The sequence below is a fragment of the Telopea speciosissima genome, chromosome 11 (genome assembly GCF_018873765.1).
Source record: "Telopea speciosissima isolate NSW1024214 ecotype Mountain lineage chromosome 11, Tspe_v1, whole genome shotgun sequence".
Lineage (NCBI taxonomy): Eukaryota > Viridiplantae > Streptophyta > Magnoliopsida > Proteales > Proteaceae > Telopea > Telopea speciosissima.
The window spans coordinates 42,954,455-42,977,780 of NC_057926.1; the positions used below are offsets into that span (position 1 = coordinate 42,954,455).

Genomic DNA, 23,326 nt, shown 5'->3' on the forward strand with positions numbered 1-23,326 from the left:
CCTTTCTAATGGTTTTACAGGAGAAATACCATCTTCATTTGGGAACATTTCTTCAATCTAATCTATCGTTTTACAAAAAAATGGACTGCAGGGGAGCATCCCAGAATCCTTTGGTCAGCTAACAAACTTACACAGTCTAGCACTTGGTCTAAACAAGTTATCGGGTATGGTCCCTCTCTCACTATACAATCTTTCATCTCTTCGAGTTATTATCCTTACAATAAACCAGCTGCATGGGATCCTTCCACGAGACATAGGCCTCACTCTTCCAAATCTCAAAGTACTACTAATTGGAGCAAACCTTTTCTCAGGGAGAATTCCAAATTCCATCTCCAATATTTCAACACTCGAAATGATTGATCTCAGTATAAACAATTTTGTTGGAACTGTCCCGAACAACTTAGGAAATCTTCAAAACCTTCAATCGTTTGGTAATAGTGGAAATCAATCTGGAACAGGGGAAGCTGATGATTTAGATTTTGTAAACTCTTTGGTGAATTGTACAAATCTAAAGATTTTGAAACTACGAACCAATGGTTTTAAGGGTCAACTTCCCAATTTTAAATCCAATCTCTCAACACAACTCTCAATTTTTCGTTTGGGAGAAAATCAAATATCTGGAACCATTCCTGATGGGATTGAAAATCTCTTCAACTTGACCGATTTGGGCTTGGAGGGAAACTTTTTCGAAGGTAATTTTCCGTCTATTGTAGGAAAGCTACAGAATCTTCATAGATTATTGTTAAATAAAAATAGACTTTCAGGACAGATACCTTCCTCCATAGGCAATCTAACTCTTTTGTATGAACTCCATTTAGAAGAAAACAGCTTGAATGGAAGTATTCCTTCCAGCATTAGAAATTGTCAATAGTTACAACACCTAACCATTGATAATAATAGCCTCCAAGGCCCAATACCTAAACAACTCTTCCTTATTTCCTCCTTATCAATATCTCTCAACTTATCTTTTAATTCTCTGGTCGGTTCTCTACCAATTGAAATCTGTAACTTGAAGAGTCTTTCTACAATAGATATCTCCAAAAACAGATTGTCTGGAGAAATCCCCTCTTCCATTGGTGATTGTAATAGTTTGGAACATCTTTATATGGGGGATAATTTCTTTGAAGGAATCATTCCTCAAACTCTAACCCTTTTGAAGGGGCTTCAAGATTTAGATCTCTCACACAACAACTTATCAGGGCACATCCTAAAAGATCTAGAAAAACTTTCAGCATTGCAGAGTTTGAATTTATCCTTCAATAATCTTGAAGGGGAGGTACCAACAAAAGGAATCTTTGGAAAGAATAGTGCAATTTTGCTCAATGGAAATGATAAGCTTTGTGGTGGCATTGTGGAGTTACATTTGCCTGCGTGCACAAACCATGGATCTACGAAACGAGAAAAGTCCAATGCTTTTAGAATGGGTTTGCTGATAATTGGTGTGGTTCTTGGTTTTATATTGATATCTTCCTTTCTTACTCTCTATTGGAGAAGAAGATCAAAAAGTAAACCGCCATCCACACCATTAATCGGTGAACGGTTCTTAAGGCTTTCTTACAGAGATCTCTTCCAAGCTACTGGAGGATTTTCTTCAGCTAATTCCATAGGTTCCGGTAGTTTTGGCTCTGTATACAAAGGGATCATCGACCAAGATGAAACTATTGTTGCAATCAAGGTACTCAACCTTCAAAATCCAAGAGTCTACAAGAGCTTTATGGCTGAATGCAAAGCATTAAGAAACATTTGGCATCGAAATCTTGTCAAGATTTTAACTTCATGTTCAAGTATTGATTCAAAAGGCAATGATTTCAAAGCCCCTGTTTATGAGTTCATGCCCAATGGGAGTCTAGATGATTGGTTGCATCTACCAGTGGAGGAACATAATCATTCAAGAATTTAAACCTTCTTCAAAGATTAAACATCGCAATTGATGTGGCTTCTGCTTTGGATTACCTTCATTGTAACAGTTTTATGGCAATTGTTCATTGTGACTTGAAGCCAATCAATTTTCTACTTAACAGAGATATGACTGCACATGTCAGTGATTTTGGTTTGGCGAGCTGCTTTTAGAACCTGATGACAATTCATCCCAAACTCAAACTAGTACCATTAGGATAAAAGGATCTATTGGCTATGCTGCTCCAGGTAACAAATAAACAATACAATTTTATTTTCACTTATCAATATCATTTAATTTGTATTCCATTGTTTCTATCTATTATAATTAAAATCGTTTTGTAGGCTGTTAAACATGACCCAAATAATGATTTAGAAAAATGGTCCAAATCTAAAGATCATGTTTGTTAGGTGAATAATTCAATCCAACTTGTATTGGATATTCAGATATTGTTCTTAATAGTTGATTGAATATATAAACACACTTTTCTATCTTAATTAGGGTGGATCATGATCTTATTCTAGTTTTTTTTTTTTTTAATTATTATTATGGTTTCATTCATGTTCATTTCTATTAGGAATTCATTATACTATAAACACATTGGACCTTGGTATCTAATTAGATCGAATTTAGATTGGATACTTTTTAACATTATCAAAAGAACCATGATTTCCAAATTGAAGAAATGACAATGTAACTTGCTACTTTTGAATAAAGTGTTCACAGTTTTCACATCTCATACCATAATTCTATTGTGTGAAAAAATATATATGCTAATCGTCTTATAATTATTGTACTAACAACTTCTAAATTTCAGAATATGCAATGGGTGGAAAGGCAACTATACAAGGGGATGTGTTTAGCTATGGGATCCTTTTATTGGAGATGTTCACTGGAAAAAGACCAACAGATCAGATGTTTACAGATAACTTAAATCTCCATAATTTTGCAAAAGCAGCTTTACCCGTACACGCGATGTAAGTTTTAGATCCAAAACTCTTACCCAAGGAAGAACAAAGTGAAGAAATTGAAGTGGTTGCTACCAATAGGATTGAAGGTCGTAGTCATAGGATAAATCAATTGCAAGATTGCATAACGTCAATAATTGAAATTGCAGTCCAATGCTCCATGGAATCGCCAAGAGAACGTATGAACATGAATGATGTTGTAAGGGGACTACATTTAATCAATGGGAAATTTTCTTGAAGCAAGAATCCATCAAATAGAGCAACTCTGCCTGATTAGAAGGTGATTTTGAGTTTATTATCTTTTTCTTATTTTATTATGTTGTCCTGACCGTTTAATGCTCATAAAAATCTGGAGAAAAGAAAATTCTAGATCATGCAGCGGAAGTGGGCTGATCTAGGGATAATCACACCATGGTTTTAAAAAACGATATCGATATCGATATGGATACCGATCAGGGTCTGGCAAGTCCACGACCAATACCGGTATGGATCGGCTAATAGGCTTGATTCGATACCATTTTAAAACCACGATTCACATATGATAGTAATTAATTTGGCAATTGTTTTTTTTTTTTTTTTTTTTTTTTTTGATGAAAGTGTAATCACACAAACCACACACCAATCCCAAAAGGTTAACCGACTTTTAGGACCGTGGAATGGCAGATATACACAACACACACACACACTCACACACCCGATGTGGGTCTAAACAATTTGGCAATTGTTTAAGACTCAATTTCAACCTTACTTGAGCCCAATTTTTATCAAGGTTGAATCACTTTTAGACAAGTAATTATATCCAATTCCAACTTTTTTTTATGGGGCTTATGAAGGCAAAACTTCAAAATGGAGGCATGGCCCTAAAATTAGGTTGGAGACTCCTCCACAAAGTGCCACTCTCTCTGGATCCAAAGGATCTTAAAGAAAAACACTTTCCAATTTGAAATCTCTAAGGCTAGATTCTCTTCTAATGCCTCTTGGCCACTATAAAGGATTTGCTTCAAGTGAAAGCGAGGTCATCTCTTATTTGGAACTACATTTTCCTCCTAAGATGTAGATATTTTGATAGGAATCTATTAGAATTATTGTTATCATGTATCTTGACAGGCTTTCAAGTATTGATGATAATGGCTAATAATGGTCTTGGCATTTGCTACTCTTGCGAGAAACTCCTATAGCATGTTGAGTGAATATAAAATATGCGCACTTACTCTTTCTCTGATTTCAAAACTATTCTTTGTTACTCATATATTATCATCAACTCTATAAATTTGAAAAACCTATGATTTGAAACTTGCTTAGTTATGCTGCAATTAGAAGTTATTAAATATGAAGGGTTAGGAATAGTGTTGGTTGCTAGAGAAACATATTTTCATCCTTAGAGCAGTATAAGCGACAAGTCTTATAATATCAGCCCATGGGAGCCTCAAAACAGGCTGATTTAAGCAAAATTTCAAAGGGACTTTTGAAGTATTTTGACAAACTAAGGCTGTGTTTGATATGCATTCTCGGAATAGATTCCAGGTCTAAAACACATTTTAAATATTCTGAGAATGCATACCAAACACAGCCTACGGCATCATAAACTGAATCACAAGAATTTACTTAAGTTGCTTTGTGGTTGTGTCATATGTGGATTTTAATGTGCAGATTCAAGATCAGTTGTAATAATGGGAATTAGGACTCTCTTTTTATCGTCTTTTAGTTTTATTTTCGCATATAACATGGGTAACTCACTTGTAAGCTACCCTTTTTTTTTTTTTGGGTGGTAAATACATGTTAGTTACCTTATGTAATAGGGATAGCATATCTCATGTTTCTTATATTGTGGATTTGTTTGCCAAGTTTTTTGGTGTTATTTCATAATATGAGTGCTTCCATATAAAGTGAGAAAATAGAGTTTGAATTTTCTCCAGGATTAACTTCCACTTTTTTGGATCCAGGGTTAGAAATGTCCAACTTAATTAATGGTAACCCTTGGAACCAGTATCAACTAATAATTTAATGGTTTGATACCAATTCCTAATCGAACACAGCTCTTAATTTGTTCCAAGACCAAATCTTGCTATTCATCTTCCATTGTTATGGGAAACAGGCAGAGGAGTTTTTTTTGTAAATTTTATTGTCGTCCTAGAGCAAATCGTAATAATGAAACTATGGTATGCATGTCTAGCACTCTTTCTGAAAATAGACTAAATCGTTATCCTCTCCTGTAACTGCACGGTACTTGCAGTACTACATCGTGCAGCGCAACAGAAGCCATGTGGCATAGCGGGCCTCACATGATGCACATGGCCTCTATAGCCGCCTCACGATGCAGTACTGCACCGTGCAGTAACTGCATAGAATAAAAATTCAAATAGACTTGGCCAACCCAGATTTGGAGAAGAACTACAAATAAGAAAAGAGGCCTGCCTGTGCCCTTGTAGCCTTTCTCCCTATTCCTCCATCAACATCTATTGGTGAGGGGTTACAGCAGTACTTGGTGCAAGTGTGGATAAACTAGAGGATTTTGCATCTGTGAAATCTCAAGAGGTAATTCTTCTATCCTTTTTCCTATATATTGTTGTTCAAATCCACCAAAATGGGGTTCAGAATTGTAATATCTCAAAGGTTAAAAGTGTAGAAGGAGGAGAGAGAAAGGAGGCTTTTACTAACATACCCTATCCCGCTCCCCAAGTTTACTATTTGTAAAGTGGGAACCATAATCTACCAAAGGAACCACATGCCAAGTGGTTGGATCCTATTGGGTGAAACAATTAAGGTCTCTTTATATGAGTCAGATTCAACATATGTAAATAAAAATAAGGGAGAGGATTGACCATGCCAGTACCTTTCAGATAACTAGAGACATACACCAATCACAGGGTAGGGCATGGGAAGGCAAGGGATCTTTTCCAAAGATTCTTCAATTCATTCCATTATATACTTCATCGGTTCATGGCTTGTCAAGCTTCTCTTAGAGAAAGGTTATACTGTTAGAGGAACGGTGAGAAGCCCAGGTGAGAGTCGTTCTCACTTCCCTCTTTCTCTTTCTACTATTCCTACTTTGTCCCCTCTTTACTCACTCCATATTTATTTTCCTCTTGCAGAAGACCCTAAGAATTCTTATTTAAAGGAGCTCATGAGTGGGGCTAAAGAACGACTAATTCTCTTCAAGGCAGATGTTCTTGATTATGAGACCCTTCCCAATGTCATGAAGGCATCGGATGTCATGGTGTATTCCACAGTACTGCTTGTCCTCTAACTAACAACCTAGTATGTTGCCGTACACAAACCTCTCTCTCTCTCTCTCTCTCTCTCTCTCGGTTTGACAAGGTTATATATATATATATATCACCCCCTGGTTCTACCATAATCTTGTCTCTCATACCACTTGTTGGGGATTTGGGTAAAATTCATAATTAAAAGTCAGTCCTTAAGAATAGGGTGCCCAAGTACCCATAAGTCTCCATGTCGGACGTGATGTGAGATTTGAATTCCTGACAAAATGAACATCCTTCAAACGCTTCATGAGGATTAAGTTGCTTACTTTTAGGTTAATACATCCATGTTTTGACAGGATTAATGTTGTGTGTGTTTGTGTTTCATTTAAAATTCAAGGAACAAGTGTTTGATCGATCCAGCAGTGACTGGAACAATAAATGTAGTGAATGCTGCAGTAGAAGCCAAGGTTGGCCGCTTGGTTTTGACATCTTCAATTGGAGCAGTTCACATGAACCCCAACCCCAACAGGGACTTTGAAGTTGTGGATGAGACATGCTGGAGTGACCTTGAGTTTTGCAAGAACACTCAGGTTGGTTGGTTATCATATTTGGATCATTAGCCTCGTATGTCATATCTATTCTATGTTACAATAATTGAAAATAGGGGTGCAAGTTTGGCCCTATTGACCAAAACCCGCCCTGAGCTCGAGCAGAGCCTGGGCTAAGATACCCTAACCCTAAGGGCGGGTCATGGCTGCAAATTTCTCGGCCTGAGTCTGGGCTGGGCCAGACCAGGGTTGAGGTCATAGACTGATCTCGATCCGTCTTGGCCCTATGTTCTTCTTCTTCCTCTTCCAGTTATTTCTTCTTCTTCTTCTCCCCGGCTTGGCCTGGCCTGGCCTGGCCCATCCCCTTCACCTCCATTCCTCTCCCTCATGATTAGGGTCAATCAGCGTCAGTCTTGGCAGGCCTTGAAGGCAGGTTAGGATTGAAATTTTAAACCCCTGAGTCAGGGCCGGGACGGGCCTGGCCCAACTAAGGGGACTCAAGGTTGGGCTAAGGTCTTAAAAGGCCTGGTCCAACCTGACTCTATTGCAGCCCTAACTGAAAATAACCTTAGATACTGAGAAAGACCCGCTGGGTTCTAAAATGATGAAATTTAAATACACTTGTGTGTGCAGAACTGGTACTGTTACGCAAAGACAGTAGGAGAGAAGGCTGCATGGAAAGAGGCAACAGATAAGGGTCTGGACCTGGTGGTTGTGATTCCGTCAGTGGTTTTAGGTCCATCACTTCAGCCCACTCTCAATGCTAGTGCTATTCACATACTCAAAATGGTTAATGGGACTCATAGAACCTACCTCAACACAGTACAAGGCTAAGTGTATGGAACTCTAAGTGGCTAACCCAACACTTCCTGGAAAATAATCCTCTCCAATTCCTACTATGTAGAGATGTCGACACCTAGTAGTTCGGACATCCAATGGTTCAAGCTCATTGACGTTCACCGATGGATGTCCGAGCTGCAAGGTGTCAACATCTCCATCTAGTACTACCGCATTTCACATTTTTTAGGAATTGGAGATGATTAAAATCCCCTTTGTATTGCGTGCTTGTCTTTCATATGATTAAATTAGGAGAATTTATCAAATGATTTTTTTTTCTTTTCTATATATAGAAAAGTAAGGTTGCAAATTTTTTACGTAAGAGCAAAAAATAGAAATTTCACACTACTTACCTCGGAGAGGGTTAGCACGGTGGTTCTACCCTCTCGTATATATTAATATGGGAAAAAGTTATTTACTTGGTCTTTCTAAAAGTTAGAAATATCATTTAATATAGTTTATATGTGAAATGAAAGAATTCATTCTTGCCTTAAATAACTTTTGGAATAAGATGAGGCCAAAAAGATTAAGGTAATTAACTTCTTAGTTCACCTTCTTGGTGAAATTAAGCAAATAAATGACATGTTTGATTGTTTTAGAGCCTTCACCCTCTAACCCAAACTCATGTCCTATTCAATGGAAAAATATCACTTCAATTTGCCTGCCCGTCAATTTTTTCAATTCCCTCTAATAGAGGGAGGTGGACCCCACTCCGGGCAGTGTGTTTGGGCAGGGGATAGGGTGGTTATTTCCACCCCCTATTAGATGGAATTGAGAAAATTGAGGAGCAGGAAAATTGAGGGGATAAAGATCCCTATTCAATGCCTAAAGCAAAAGGGACTATTTTTATTATTTTGTTTTTTATAATTGTCTAATTGGGAATAATACGATATGATGTATTATACATATTGGTAAATATTTATAAAACTGGAAATTCTTACTTACCTTAGAGGGCAATGGTTTTATTTTGACTAGAAGGCAAAGGCAAGGCCATTACTTGACCTTATTGTACCTACCAGTTTATAGTTAAAAAGACGATCAGCAATTGATTAGCAATTATGCTAATGAATACGAAATTAATCGAAAGAAGAGGATTCTCTGAGCAAGCGCCATAGGAGGGCACACCAATGCAGAGTAACAAAAACAATTCCCTACATATGGAGGTAGAGTGTTCATCTCATGTGACGAGGAAAGAGAGAGAGAGAGAGAGACAAAGAGACAGAGACAGAGAGGGGGGTGCCAGAGTGTACCCTTTTTGTGATCAGTTTAGAGAACCTTTTCCGTAAATTATTTAGAAAACAGAAATTGACATACTTGTTTTTATTTTATTTTATTTTTATAAGAAAAAAGACATATTCCACGTGGACCCTTTAACTATTAGGTCATGATCACCGTTAAATTGGCATAATAGTTGACTAGGGTTGGGTCAAATGAGAAAATATTGCATAAGTATAGATTTTAATTTTACCAAAAAAAAAAATATCAAAATTTTAATAACAAATCCATTCTTATAACCACCAGTCCAGCAAACCATACAATTAATTATATATATAGATTTAATTAAGCATTAATATGATAAAACCTACCTTCTCCTTGAAAGGATAAGAGCATGAAGTGGATTCTTCATATTAACCGTTAAGCTTATCTTCTCTGATAAATCAATATCATCATCATCATCTCCATCTCTAGCCTTCCATTCAAATTCCCTAACCAAATTAGCCAGAAAATACTCCATATGAAGCATTCCTAAACCAAAACCAGGGCAAATCCTTCTCCCTGCACCAAATGGTATCATTTTAATCTCTTTCTTCCCTGTTATTATATCAATCACTTCTTCTTCCCCTGCTTCATCAACACCATCACTGATCATCAAAAACCTCTCTGGCCTGAACTCCATTGGATCCTCCCAAGCATATGGATCCCTACCAATCTCTGCTGCTGAAAAATTCACAGTTGTAGCATTCTTGGGTATGAGATAACCACTCAATGTTGTATCCTCCGTGACTGCATGTCTTAACAAGAAATGCGCCGGCGAGTGTCGCCGCAGACCCTCGAGCACCACCGCCTTTAGATACGGCATCTTCTGCAAATCCTCCTCATTGATTTCCTCTCTTTCCCCCCCACTACTCCCTCAATTTCTTTAACCAGCTTTGACTGTATATGTTGGTGCTTCACTAAATTGGCCAATAACCACTGCAATGCAGTGGCTGTTGTGTCTGTGCCTGCAGTAACAAACTCTGAACATAAACTCACCATTTCAGTTTCACTCAGCTTTCTTCCATCATCTGGGAGCTTCAGATCCAGCAATGTATCAACGTAGGAGTTGATCACAAAATCTTCTTCCTCTTCCTCTTCCTCTTCTAGGTTTGAATTTGAATTTGGGTTGTTTCGTCTTTCTTCACGAGCTCTGATGAGAGGGATGAAAAGATTTTGTTGTTTAAGTAGGATCTCTTGGAGTTCATTCCACAGATTCCGGAACAAAATCCTTGACAACCAAGGAAAGAAGAAATTGAGAACATTGAATCTAACTGGATTTCCAAATAGGGTGTTTTGGACGGCTTTCATCTCTCTAACTTCCTTCTCTTCAAGTTTTTTACCAAAGCACATGAACACTAGTAGGTAGAACATTGCATAATGGATGTGTTTCATCACAGGAACAGCCTCTCCGATTCTGATTCGGCTTTGAGCTTTTTGGTTAGTACCTGTTATGTCATAAGGGTACATGTCAATTTAGTATCAAAACCAAAAATCGAAATTGAAATCGAACCAAAACAAATTGGTTCAGTTTGGTGCGTTATGGTCCAAACCAATTAGGTTTATTTTTTTTATAAAGATCTAAAAGTTTACCCAAACACAAAAAATAGGGTTCAAAGCGGGTCAAAACTGAATAATGAACCATATAAGGGATGGTGAATAACAGTTCTGTCACCCACCAGACTTCTTTTTTTTGGTTTTGGAATTGAGAGCTTTATATATATTATGTATAGAGGGGGGAGATCGAACCGGGGAGGGGATAAGATACCAGCCAAGAGACTCGAAATCGAGACCTCCTGGTGAGCATGGGCATGAAGCGCACCACGGCTCACCAACTGAGCTAGGCAGTTGTTGGTCACCCACCTGACTTCTATTTCTTTTATGGAAGAGTGTTTGCTGTGGGGGAGTGTGGCCCTAGCGTGATCGGCCCAAGATCATTATCGGCTCCATTTCTCTGGCAGCTCCATTTCCCCAAGTTCCTCAAATAGGAGAGGGGGTGGAAATGACAACCCTACCCCTCCCCAACCACACTACCTGTGTGGGGTTCACCCCCCCCCCCACTATTAGAGGCACTTGAGGAAATGGAGCAGATAATTTTCCCTCGGCCCAATGGGAGCATACACAAGCTGTCATTTCTGTCGTTCATGGACAATAGGGCAGTCATTTTGCCCCCTGTGAAGGATCCGGATCCTCTACTTCCGCCTGCCCGGTATTGCCGTGTGCCCCCCACACACAGCAGGGTTGAAAATACCGCCTTACCCTCGCTTGGGCAAGGCACTCGGGCAGGGGTAAGGTGGTATTTTTTGTCACCCTGCTGTGTTTGGGGCGCACATGATAGTACGGGCAGACGAAAGTAGACGATCTCGATTTCCCTGTGTATGGGTATGGGTGGCATGGTTTGAGGTATCGGTATCGTATCGCCCGTATCGAGTGATACGTTTCGATTTTCCTAGTCACAAATCACAACCGTATTGGTAACATAGTTGACAGTATGGCCAAGGGGTAAAATAGTAAAAAATCCTATTTCTTTAAGGAAAATCAGGGGCAAGTCTTTCCGATACAATTAAACCATTTCGATACCGTATCTGTACAATTTAAATCCTCTACGGCGCGCTGCCCCAATGGCCCCGTGTTGCTCAAACACAAGGCTATGTGTAATGACCGCAATACCCCCACCCGAGCAAGGCACTCGGGCAGGGGTAAGGCAGTCATTACTCTTGGCCCTGTGTCTACGCAGCACAATCGTTGGAGCAGCCCGCGTCGTAGAAGATCTGCATCCGTATCTATTTCATATCGATTTTACAAGTGACCGATACCCGATCCGATACCATGCACTAAAACCAAGGTGGGTGGTGCAGTCCCCCCGCGGGAAACATTTTTCCTTAGTTCAGGAAGACACTCTCATCAACTAGCACTATTATGATGTGAATCCTTAAGAGATATTCATCAAATTGATTAGATATAAAATAAGGAGAAAAGTTCATTGGGAGGGAATGTATCCTCCACGCCAACACATTGACGGGATGAAATGACCATCCCACCCCCATGATATACACCAATACGTATGCTCTCAACGCTGACCCATAAAATAAATAACAAAAGTCTCTTTGAAAAGTACAAAAATCAACAATACCTGCATAACCCATTTTCGGGCATGAGAATAAGACTTCAAACGAGAAGGGTGGAACATCTCCGTTGTAAGGTTGCGGCGGAGAAGCCTCCATAATGGGCCATATGTGGATGAGTTGTTGTTGAATCGATGTATAAGGCGATCTACATCGTTGACTGGAGGTCGAGCAGCAAAGATAGCTCCATTCTTGACGAGGGCTTCATGGGCAAGAGCATATGTTCTTATGAAGATGAGTCTTTGGGAACCAATATGAAGACTAACAATTGGGCCGTATTTAGCATGGAATTCTCTTAGGATTGACTCAAGATCAGAGAAGGATTTACGCAACCAAAACAAGTTTCCTATTATGGGAAAGGTAGAGGGTCCAGGTGGGAGTGGGAGTTTGTGTTCTCCTCTTTTGTTGTATGTCTTTTGTAGAATGAGATTGAGAAGCAACTTGAGCACAAAGCAGATGCAGAGGGAGAGAAATATGAACCAGAACTCCATTAGCTAGAGAGCTACCAGATAATAGATAGATAGACAGATAAAACTTAGGAGATATATATATATATATATATATATATATATATATACTAGTAAAAACGCACGTGCAAATGCACATGTAAGCATTTGTTACGTGTTTGGCGATCAAATTATTTTGGTCCAAAAAAAATAATTTAAAACTTAACTCTCTAATGAATAATTAACAACCCAAAATAACTCTTTCTCTCTCTTGATATTCCTCCCCCTATATATATCTCACCGTCTCTCTCCCTCTTCCACTCTCTCATGATGTCTCTCTCTCCGTCTCTCCTAGTCTTTCGTGTCTTCTTATCTCTCTTGGTTTTAATTTAAAAAGACTTAAAAAGAAATTAAAAAGACTTGTATAGCAGATATATATGACAATAAAACTAAATTACTTTTTAAATGTCCACGTAACTACCATCTAAACTAATTCTCGAACGGATACTAGCAACTGAAAAAAGTCAAGCCTTCTCTTCAAACAGTGACGTCTCTTCTTCCTATTTTCTATTTTCCTCACGTAACTATTATTTAAACTTTTGGGAAAGTACAACTCAAAAAAAAAATATATATATATATATTTTAAACTTACTCTCCAACAATTAATTAGCAACCGAAAATAACTCTTTCTCTCTCTCTCTCTCTATACCTCTCCCTATATAGTAGATATATATGACAATAAAACTAAATTATTTTTTAAATGTCCACGTAACTACCATATAAAATAATTTTGCAACGGATAATGATAAAATCACACATTCTACTATTATTTCTTAGTAAACAAATTCAATTAATAAAAACTATTCCATGATAATTTACACTAATATCTGTTAATACTGGTAATAATAAAATAACTTTTCCCAAAAAAAGAAGGTGATAATAAAATAATCATAACTGCTTTAGTTGAAATATGTTGGTTTTTTTTGGTAATAGTTCAAACTGAAATTTGTTGGTTATAACCTGTGGAAAAAAATTAAGATATACAAAAATTTTAAAAACAATTATATTACGTTTTATTTATTATCATTCTGAGTTTTACCAGTCACAACAAGATTTCATAGTATAACTCCCAAAAAAAAAAATTTGAAATATTCAGAAAATTTTAAAACAATGTTGCAATTCGAATGGATATTAGATTTTATATTAATTTATTTGAACTATCAGTATATAGTGTTTCAAATATCTTCTTTTTTGATATCTTTCTTTTGTCCTTATCTCTCTTGGTAACTCTCTCTCTGTTTGTCTCACACAATATTCCTCACCCTCTTTTTCTCTAGATATACATCTCACCGTCTCTATCTCTCTCTGTCCCCCTCTCACGATCTCTCTCTCTCTTTCCCTCTCTCCTACTCTTTTGTGTCTCCCTGTCTCTCTTGGTTTTAATTTTTTTTAACACTAATTTATCCAGTCAAGATTTCTGATCACAACTAAGATTTCATAGTATAACTCAAAAAAAAAAAAAAAGAATTAAAATATACAGAAATTTTTAAGACAATGTTGCAATTCGAATGGATATTAGATTTTATATTAAATTCACAACTTACATAAAAAAGGGAATAAAAATTTCAAAAAGGATGAAAGGCTACGAACTCTAAAATTAGTTTCCATATTTCTATTTTTTGGGTAAGAAACACATGAAATTAAATAAGTTGCAAAGAAAAGTACCAAGTCGTATGACAGGACTTCAATTTGGAGGATACCTTGCACTTTTAGTAACTGAATTTGAAAGCCCAAAAAATTGGAATGCAAGAAAGTACCAAGGAGTATGACAGGACTTCAATTTGGAGGATACCTTGCACTTTTAGTAACTGAATTTGAAAGCCCAAAAAATTGGAATGCAAGAATTTTGAAGAAGCAATAACCAAATATAAAACTCCAAAAGGAAGATGTTTCTATATAACTCGTTGCTATTTTTATTATTTTTTGAAGAATGGAAAAGTCTACTGAAGGCTATTTTTTTGGGAGAGAATGAGGGAGTGGATAACAGAGTCGTTTGTATGTTTTATTTTAAGAATGGAAAAGTCTTAGGAAAATAAGATTGGTACAGAGCATGGCAATGTATATACACGGGTTTCTATGTTTTTTTTTTTGGAAGAATAAAAAAGTCTTTTTTTTTTTTAACTTATTAAATAATTTAATTATACTTACCTAAAAACAAGGGAAAAGTCTTTTATTTTCTCAATTTATGAATCCTATATTTTTGGGAGAGCGAGATGTACAGGCAATGTACATAGACTTGTTTCTTTTTTTTCTTTTTTTTGAAGAATGAAAAAATCTTAGGAAATGAACATAAGATTGCTACAAAGCATGGCAATTTAAATACACACGTTTCTATTTTTTTTATAATTTAAATATACTTACCTAAAAACAAGGAAAAAATCTTTTATTTTCTCAATTTATGAACCCTATTTTTTTGGAAAGTGAGATGTACAGCATGGCAATGTACATAGACTCCTTTCTTCCTTTTTTTTTTTTTTTTTGTGAAGAATGGAAAAATCTTAGGAAATGAAGATAAGATTGGTATAAAGCATGGCAATTTACATAGAAGCGAGTTTCTAATTTATTTTTTTTTTAAACAATGGGAAAGTTTTTTTTTTTTTTTTTTTTTAATAATGGAAAAGTCTTAGGAAATGAAGATTGGTACAAAGCATGGTAATGTACATACACGAGTTTCTATGTTTTTTTTTTTTTGGAAGAATGGGAAAGCTTTTTTTTTAACTTCTTAAATAATTTAAATATACTTACCTAAAAACAAGGGAAATTTCAATATAAACTACTCAAGATTAATGAATGCTATTTTTTAGGAGAGAATGAAGGACAATTTTTTCAAGTTTATTGATATTGTTGAAAGGCATTTTTGGTATGAAAAGATTTGCCATGACTTTTGAGTTCCTACTTTTATAATATAATAATAATAATATGATATGATATATATGAAGGGTTTTCTTTTTCTTTTTTCTATTAATAGATAATAACTTTGGTAGAGATCTCCATGAAATGATTTTTTTTCTTACCAAAAAAAGAAGTGAAATGATTAGAGCGCTCACTGCTCTGATGATGAGACTGACTTTTTTTTTTTTTTTGGTTGAATTGATGAGACTGACTTACTTCTGTGGTGGACTTGATAACTCATCCATTTCCTTCTCCCTCTCCATCGCCTGTTATGCGTGGAGGCCCAGAAGCTCTCTCTTCCTGAGCATAACCTGATTTTAGGCAGAGAGTAAAGCCGTGAAGGAAACTCTTTAGCATCAATTTGCAAACACCGACACCAGTTTGCTGTCTACTGTCTTGAAAAAACTTGTCTTTAACTCTTCAAGACTTGAAATTGCGTAGCTAGGTTGAGTGTGACTGTGTGATATATTCACAAACCCTAATGAGCGGAGCTTACTATGGCCGGAGGGTTTTCCCTCTCTTTTAGCCGAAATCTCGGTTCCATCGCCTAAATCTATGGTCTCCGTCTTGGTATCTCTTCCTTGTTTCCTCTGAATCATTACTGATGCTTTCGTCTACTGGTTTTCTTCTCTTCTAATCAATTATATTTGCTACAAGCTGACCAAGAGCATGGTGCATCTGAGGTTTGCCTTTTATTTAACCTATCAACGGTGAGCTTGATGACTTCATTACGGTTGTGATTTCTTACCGTTGCTCGTTCTTATCTTCGTTGGCCTTCCTTCTGTGATTGATTTACTGCATGATGGTTTTGCAACTTGCTCTTCTCTCTGATTTATGCTGCCTTAGCCTATTGTTGTGTATCGGTTTCTGTTTTTATCATGATTTACTCTTAGCATCTATATGTTATGATTATGGCTATGGCTCTCTGCTTAACTTGTTGAGTGGGAGTAATTGGTACTCTTTCGACGACGAGATCTGGTATTTAAAGGGTGCTGGTGAAGGTTGGATTGAATCCTCGATTATAGAGGGGAGAGGGAAGACACATGTTGGGCATCCTGATGGCGTTCCTAACCTTTTCCCTAATAAAATTAAGGAAGAAAGTTCTCTGTCCGGGAGTGTTGGCCTAAGCCAGCACTCCCATGAGTCTATCTCTCTCCTCCCCAAATGAAAAGACACCTTTGGCCCCTTGTTTTGAGGAGGAGAGAGATAGACTCATGAGAATGTTGGCATAGGCCACACTCTCGGACAGAAAACTACTTCCCTAAAATTAATTACTTAAAATTAGTTATAAAATTATTTATCAATAAATATACCCTTAAATGTTAATAACCAAAACCCTATTAAGTGACAAAAAACGTCAAAGTCCTCCACTTGACATTATTGCATAATGAGCTTACGAGTTTGGAATATGAACAACTTTTGAAAACCACTTTGCGCAATTGAGTTTGATTCACCCTCCAAATTCCCTCAAAAGGGAAGAGGGGAGAGAAGGTGGAGGGGGGGGAGGGTTGACCTATCTAAGGGTGCACCCAATGCACAAGGCTCCCATCATTGCGGGGCCTGGGGAGGACCATAATGTGTGTAGCCTTACCCCTGTTTTCACAGAGAGGCTGTTTCCAGACTCGCACCCGTGACAATTTGGTCACAATGGAGCAACCTTTACCGTTGACCTATCTCTATTGTGTTATAAACGAAGTTCATCCTTGATAACTCAGATGTCTGTTACTCATATTCCACGTTTACCATTGGCCATCTCCTATATGGTCATTGCTAAATTGTTTGATCAATTCAACACCCTGACCATCTGGCTATTATTGATTGGGGATAAAACACATTCGAGAATGAAGATCAGCTTGAGTCCCATCTTGACGAAGTCAACACCCCCATCTTAATTTGCTTGGCACCGAAAGCCATGTCTTTGTTTTCCACATGAAGAACACTTTATTTAATGGTTTATTTCTTTTGCTCTTTTTTCAAAAGGTCATGATAAAATTGCTTTCATGATTATTTTGGACCAGTATGTGGACCATGACTTAGTAGGCTGAGTGAAAGCACATTTAGCTTTCTTTTGCCAATTAGTGTTCCTATTAGGACTGAGTTTCCCTTCAACCACGGTGAATAGGATTTCATTCCCTGTGGGTTGAGCGAGGGTATTTGTAAACTTATATTAAAACTCTATTGTGGTTTGTGAACCCAAGGATGGGTTGGTGAACCTTCACCTTGTGGTGATGATGGAAAACTTTGTTCTTATTATATACTTTACCTTTTTTATGTCACTATTTATTATTTTTTTTTGTTGTAGACACTATTTACTTTTTTTTTAAAGAAAATTTATTACGTAAAAAAGAGTATCCACAAGTGCACACATATCATTCCGTAAAGTTAGTGGAGAAGAACATTTGAGCCAATGATGCAGAGGGGGATGGGGACGCGGTAATATAGACAGTCCAGTAGTATGATCCACTATTGACAAAAAAAGATCCAGGACTTCCAAAGGCCAGTGAGATCGGGATGGAGTTGGAAGAAGTCCAATTATCATCGGATCCAAACACCAAACTTCTTTCAGCTTCACTCCTCTCTTTGTGGCAAGATCCAAACCATAGAGGATGCTCAATAATTTTGGTTCCAAGGGATGCCTAGACTCAAACGTCCCTACAGCCAACCAAAAAGGTTTGCCATGTTGCAAAATACAAAAAGCCCAGCCAGAGTACTCTAGATCTCCTATGTCTCTGGGATCAAACCCTGTGCATAACAAAACAGGAAAATCTAAAGTAGGTAAATAATATTCAGGGATAGATGGAGAGGAAGCAGCAAATATTACAAAATTCAAGTTCAAATGAGGGGGAGACATACGAAGCTCCAACAACCAAAGTTCAATTTTCCTCACCGTGGCAAGGGGATCAGGCATAACATTGTTAAAAATAAAATTGTTTCAAACAGACCAGACAACATAACAAGTTATAATGAAAACAGAAAAAAAAAACCAAACACGGGAATTCTTATCCAGCCGGCGACTAAGAAAAGTCGCAACGCAGAAATGACCAATAGAGGGGGAGAAATAGATTCCGTCCTCAAGCCAAGTGGCCCAGCTGCCCAGATGTTAACCCAATCACATGAGAGGAAGGTGTGCCAGATGGTCTCATTACAAGTGCCACAGAAAGCACAAGTGGGATCAACCTGTTTCCATTTCGACACAAAATCCTTAACCGGAATCCCTGCATGTAATACACGCCAGAAAAAAACTTTAAATTTAGGATGAATATTAAGCTTCCAAAAGAATTTCCACCATAAGGAACAAGAAAAATCAAAGAAAGAAGAGCAAGAGAGATAATGTGCCACTTTTTTAGTGCTAAACCGACCGTCCTTAGATAAGGTACACCACCATCGGTCAGCAGAAGTAGAATCGGGGATGCAGCAAATATTAGTGACAAAGGTGGGTACAGTGTCTTGCAACAACCCCAGGTTCCATGTGGAGTTATTAAGGAACAGTTTAACCTTTTCAGGCTACATCCATTGTGAACTAGAAGGTTTAAGAGAGAAATGTGGGATTGAGGGGATCCAGCGGTTTGTCCAAAAATAGGTATCAGCCCCATTCCCAATAATCTGCAGAGAGAAAGATTTAGTTGTTTAAGAATTTTAGTAAGGCTATTCTAGACCCAGGACCCATGCTTGGCAGCAGTGGCCGGGTCAAAAAGAGACGTGGAGGGGAAGTACTTCGCCTTTAAGACCCTAGCCCAGACCGAATGCGGCTCCGTAATAAGGCGCCATCCAAGATGGAGAAGCCTCTAAACCCAAGACCCCCCGAAAATTTAGGAGAGCACATCTTTTTCCAAGACACCAGTGCAGTCTTAGTCACATCCTGCGAACCTCTGCACCAAAACTTATAACTAATAGAATCAATTTTTTTACAAATAAGGTTAGGAAAGTAAAAGCAACTCATTTGATAAGCGGGCAATGAACTTAGCACTTATTTGATCAAAACACTGCGCCCTGCAAAGGACAAACTGTTAGAAACCCAAGATGAAAGACGACTGTTAATCCAAGTAACTAATGGCATAAGATGTTTAGTCTTAGCACGCAGGGGAATCAGGGAGGTACCATGGTACACCGAGGAGGGATTCATTGGAGGGATACCTAAAATGGCACCAAGTCTTCGCTGCTCAAATGCTACAACATTCCGACTAAAAAATATTCCACTCTTCTCTAAATTAATTTCTTGCCCCGATAGGTCAGAGAAAAGATCTAACACAGCCTTAATAGTAAGCAAATCCTCATCCAGAGCACGACAAAAGATAAATATATCATCAGCAAAGAACAAATGGGTAATTTCAGGGGCACCCCTTGCCACCCTGACCCCATGAAACATATCAAGATCATGATAAGCAGTTGACATCTTAGTGAAATCAGTATTATTGATCTTTTGACATTGATACACCCAAGATTCACTGAACCAATCAGCAGCTGCCACGTGTCACAAAGCGACCCACTCCAGAACCAAGGAGAACCAACCGAGGGCCCCACCTGGGCGTGGCCAGCACCCAGGCGAGGCCTGCACCCAGGCGCGGCCTCACCCAAGCCCGGCCACACCCAGGCGCGGCATCGTGAACGCAGATGTGATGTACACGGACACCGGGGCCGCTCGTCTATGACCCAATCGTGTCACTACAGACTCATGCCACCACCAGGACTCTAGGCCACCGCTTAGAAGTCACGTCACCCAGACGGATTCAAGCACCCATGACGTTATCACCACACGCGAGTATCTATCCGCCAAGGATCTGGATACCACCAGGACACTCCCTCCCGCGGGGAGATGGCCAATCAGGATAGAGCCCTGCTACCCAGGGCCTCTATCCACTCAACGGCACACTCGCCATCAAACTGGGACTCTCCACACCGCCATACACTACTATAAAAGGCAAGGTACACAACCCCATCAAGGGACATCTAAACTCATATTGAATAATTACTATTCATCTGTTTGCTCAGGAGATCTAACTTTGGCATCGGAGAGCCCTAGGCTGGAACCACACCGGTTCTCTCTGTTGACCCCTTGGTCCATTTGCAGGTGACGGCCCTCGCAGGACCGCTCAATGATTTCTTGACGCAACAAACACTCATCTTGTTGATGACTGGAAAATTTATGTTTTTCTTGAGTCTCTAGACTCTGGCTTGAATCCCCACCTAATATGCTAGCAGAATGTCTTGGTGTTCTTTTTAATCCAAGTGAAGACAAGTTGTTTATTTTTTTTAAGATTAAAACATCTAAATTAGATAATGGAGCAATTACATGTATGTTTATAGTTGAAACATGTAAACTTTAGGTTTCAATGATCATAATTAAACATGTAGACTAATGGGTCCTCTACTTGGACCAAGTTTCCCTCCACCACCCGGTGAATGGTCAAGCCACCATCCTAGAGTTCGCAAACCCCTCTTAGGTTTTAGTATCTTCCCAAAATACTCTCCTGATACCCATTCCTACCCTCTCCCACACCGCGGTGAATGGGATCCCATCACCATGGCTGAAGGGAAAGTCAGTCCAATTTTTATTTTTTTTTTAATGAAACAGTTTATTTTATGGTGTTCATTCTCTTTTATGTTAAGGGGAAAAAAAAACCATCCTAGAGTTAGTTGAGATTAAAAATAATAATAATAATATTTCAAAAAGAGAAGAGGAAAAACCCTTCAACAACCTTAGAAATTAAAAGTAAAGAGCGAAGGAAGATAAACAAAATGAATCCTTATATAAAAATAGGGAAACAGTTTTCTATACGGGAGTGTGGCCTACGCCAGCACTCCCATGTGTCTATCTATCTCCTCCTTGAAACAAGGGGACAGAGGTGTCTTTTCACATGAAGAGGAGAGAGGTAGACTCATGGGACTGCTGGCGTAGGCCACACTCCCGGACAGAGAACTTTTTCCTAGAAAAATATTAATAATTTCTACCGCAAATTGCACGGGTTACACATTTCCAACCATTTTTACTCAAAAGAGTGGCAATTTCTACCATCATTCATCTACCACTAATTTTTCTTTTTAACATTTAAAAGTAAAGTAATGTTTGGTAGATTTCCAAATCCAACATAGTCCATACATTTGTTTTCTTATTAATTATTAAGAACACATTAGTCCAACTACACCTTTCTTATTGGGTTCCACTAGTCCCTGCCTTTCTTAATTCAATGTAACTTCCTACTTTTAAATAAAGTGTTCATAATTTTCATATCTCATACCATAATTTCTATTTTATAAAAAATAATATGCAAATCTCTTATTATTGTACTAACAACGAGAGGTATCTAAATTTCAGAATATGGAATGGGTGGAAGGGCAACTATAGAAGGGGACGTGTTTAGCTATGGGATCATTTTATTGGAGATGTTCACAGGAAAAAGGCCAATGGATCTGATGTTTACTAATGACTTAAATCTTCGTAATTTTGCAAAAGCAGCTTTACCCGTACATGTGATGTAAATTTTAGTTCCAACATTCCTACCCAAGGAAGAACAAAGTGAGGAAATTAAAGAGGTTGCTACCAATAGAATTGAAGGTCTTAGTCATAGGGCTGATCAATTGCATGATTGCATCACGTCAATAATTGAAATTGCAGTTGAGTGCTCCATGGAATCACCAAGAGAACGTATGAACATGAATGAAGTTGTGAGGGGACTACATTTAATCAAAGGGAAATTTTCTTGAAGCAAGAATCTATCAAACAGAGCAATTATGCATGATTAGAAGGTGATTCTTAATTTATTATCTTTGTATTTATTGTGTTGTCCTAGCTGCTTAATGCTCTTGAAAATTGGGGAAAAGAAAATTCTAGATCATGCAGCGGAAGTAGGCTGATCTAGGGTTAATCACACCATGGTTTTAAAAAATGGTATCGATGTCGATATGGATACCGATCAGCGTCGGGCAAATCACGGCCAATACCAGTATGGATTGGCTGATAGGCCTGAATTGATATCATTTTGAAAGCATGATTCACATATGATACTAATTAATTTGGCAATTGGAAGAGTTTAAAACACAATTTCAACCTTACTTGAGCCCAATCTGTATCAAGGTTGTATCAGTTTTGGACAAGTAATTATAGCCAATTCCAAACTTTTTTTAGGGGACTTATGAAGGTGAAAATTCAAAATGAAGGTATGGCCCTAAAATTAGGTTGGAGACTCCTTCACAAAGTGCCACTCTCTCTGGATTCGTAGGATCTAAAAAAAAAACACTTTCCAATTTCAATCCTCTAAGGCTAGATTCTCTTCCAATGCCTCTTGGCCACTGTAAAGGATCTGCTTCAAGTGAAAGCGAGGTCATCTCTTGTTTGGAACTTCATATTCCCCTTAAGATTCAGATATATTTTTATAGGAATTTGTTAGAAATGTTGTTATCATGTATCTTAGCAGGCTTTCAAGTATTGATAATAATGGCTAACTATGGTCTTTGCATATGCAACTCTAGTAAGAAATTCCTATAGCATATTCATTGAATATAAAAAATGTGCACTCTTCTTACTCTTTCATTCTTTGATTTCAAAACTATTCCTTGTTACTAATATATCACCATCAACTCTCTAAATTTGGAAAACCTGCAATTTGAAACATGCTTAGTTAAATAGGATTACATTTAGGTAGAACTTGTGAACTTTACGTACAAATAAGATTAAATTTTTACTATACTCAATCGACCAAAATACGTAATAGATCCAAGACTTAAATTAAAGACTTTTTTGCTTACCAAAAAGAAGTAGTTCTGCAAGAGCAATAGAATTCCAAGCAATTTTGATGAGGAATTAAGTCCAAGTGATGCTTGATTTAGAATCTAAATTGACTCCTTAAAAACGCCCAAACCAGCTGCAATGCATACCATATTCAATCAACTGAAGTACATAATAGATCCAAGATTTAAATTAAGGACTTCTTTGTTTTAAAAAAAATATATTCTTAATCCTTGCAATATAAATTCACTAGAATTCGCAACAATTCTGATATGAGGAGGTCTAAATGATGTAGGCATCATAATCTAATTCCACCCCATGAAGCTGTAAAGCATTTGAGATTTCTGGAATATGTTTCCTCTACTTTGAT

The 23,326-nt window shown here is 37.8% G+C and overlaps 1 protein-coding gene and 2 pseudogenes across 1 annotated transcript; 2 read left to right on the plus strand and 1 right to left on the minus strand.

Moving 5' to 3' along the window:
• The first annotated feature begins 352 nt into the window (after nt 1-352).
• On the plus strand, nt 353-2,885 carry LOC122645155 (annotated as a pseudogene).
• Nucleotides 2,886-6,318: 3,433 nt separating this feature from the next.
• On the plus strand, nt 6,319-7,453 carry LOC122645156 (cinnamoyl-CoA reductase 1-like). Its single transcript, XM_043838492.1, has 3 exons — nt 6,319-6,332; nt 6,469-6,661; nt 7,253-7,453. Exons 1-3 carry the CDS (start codon nt 6,319-6,321, stop codon nt 7,451-7,453), a joined length of 408 nt encoding a protein of 135 aa, XP_043694427.1.
• A 1,513-nt stretch (nt 7,454-8,966) lies between these two features.
• On the minus strand, nt 8,967-12,348 carry LOC122645928 (annotated as a pseudogene).
• Between the last annotated feature and the right edge of the window lie 10,978 nt (nt 12,349-23,326).

Coding starts and splice junctions, on each gene's coding strand:
- LOC122645156 (XM_043838492.1), top strand. Junction 6,662..7,252: donor AGTTTTGCAAGAACACTCAG/GTTGGTTGGTTA, acceptor TTGTGTGTGCAG/AACTGGTACTGTTACGCAAA.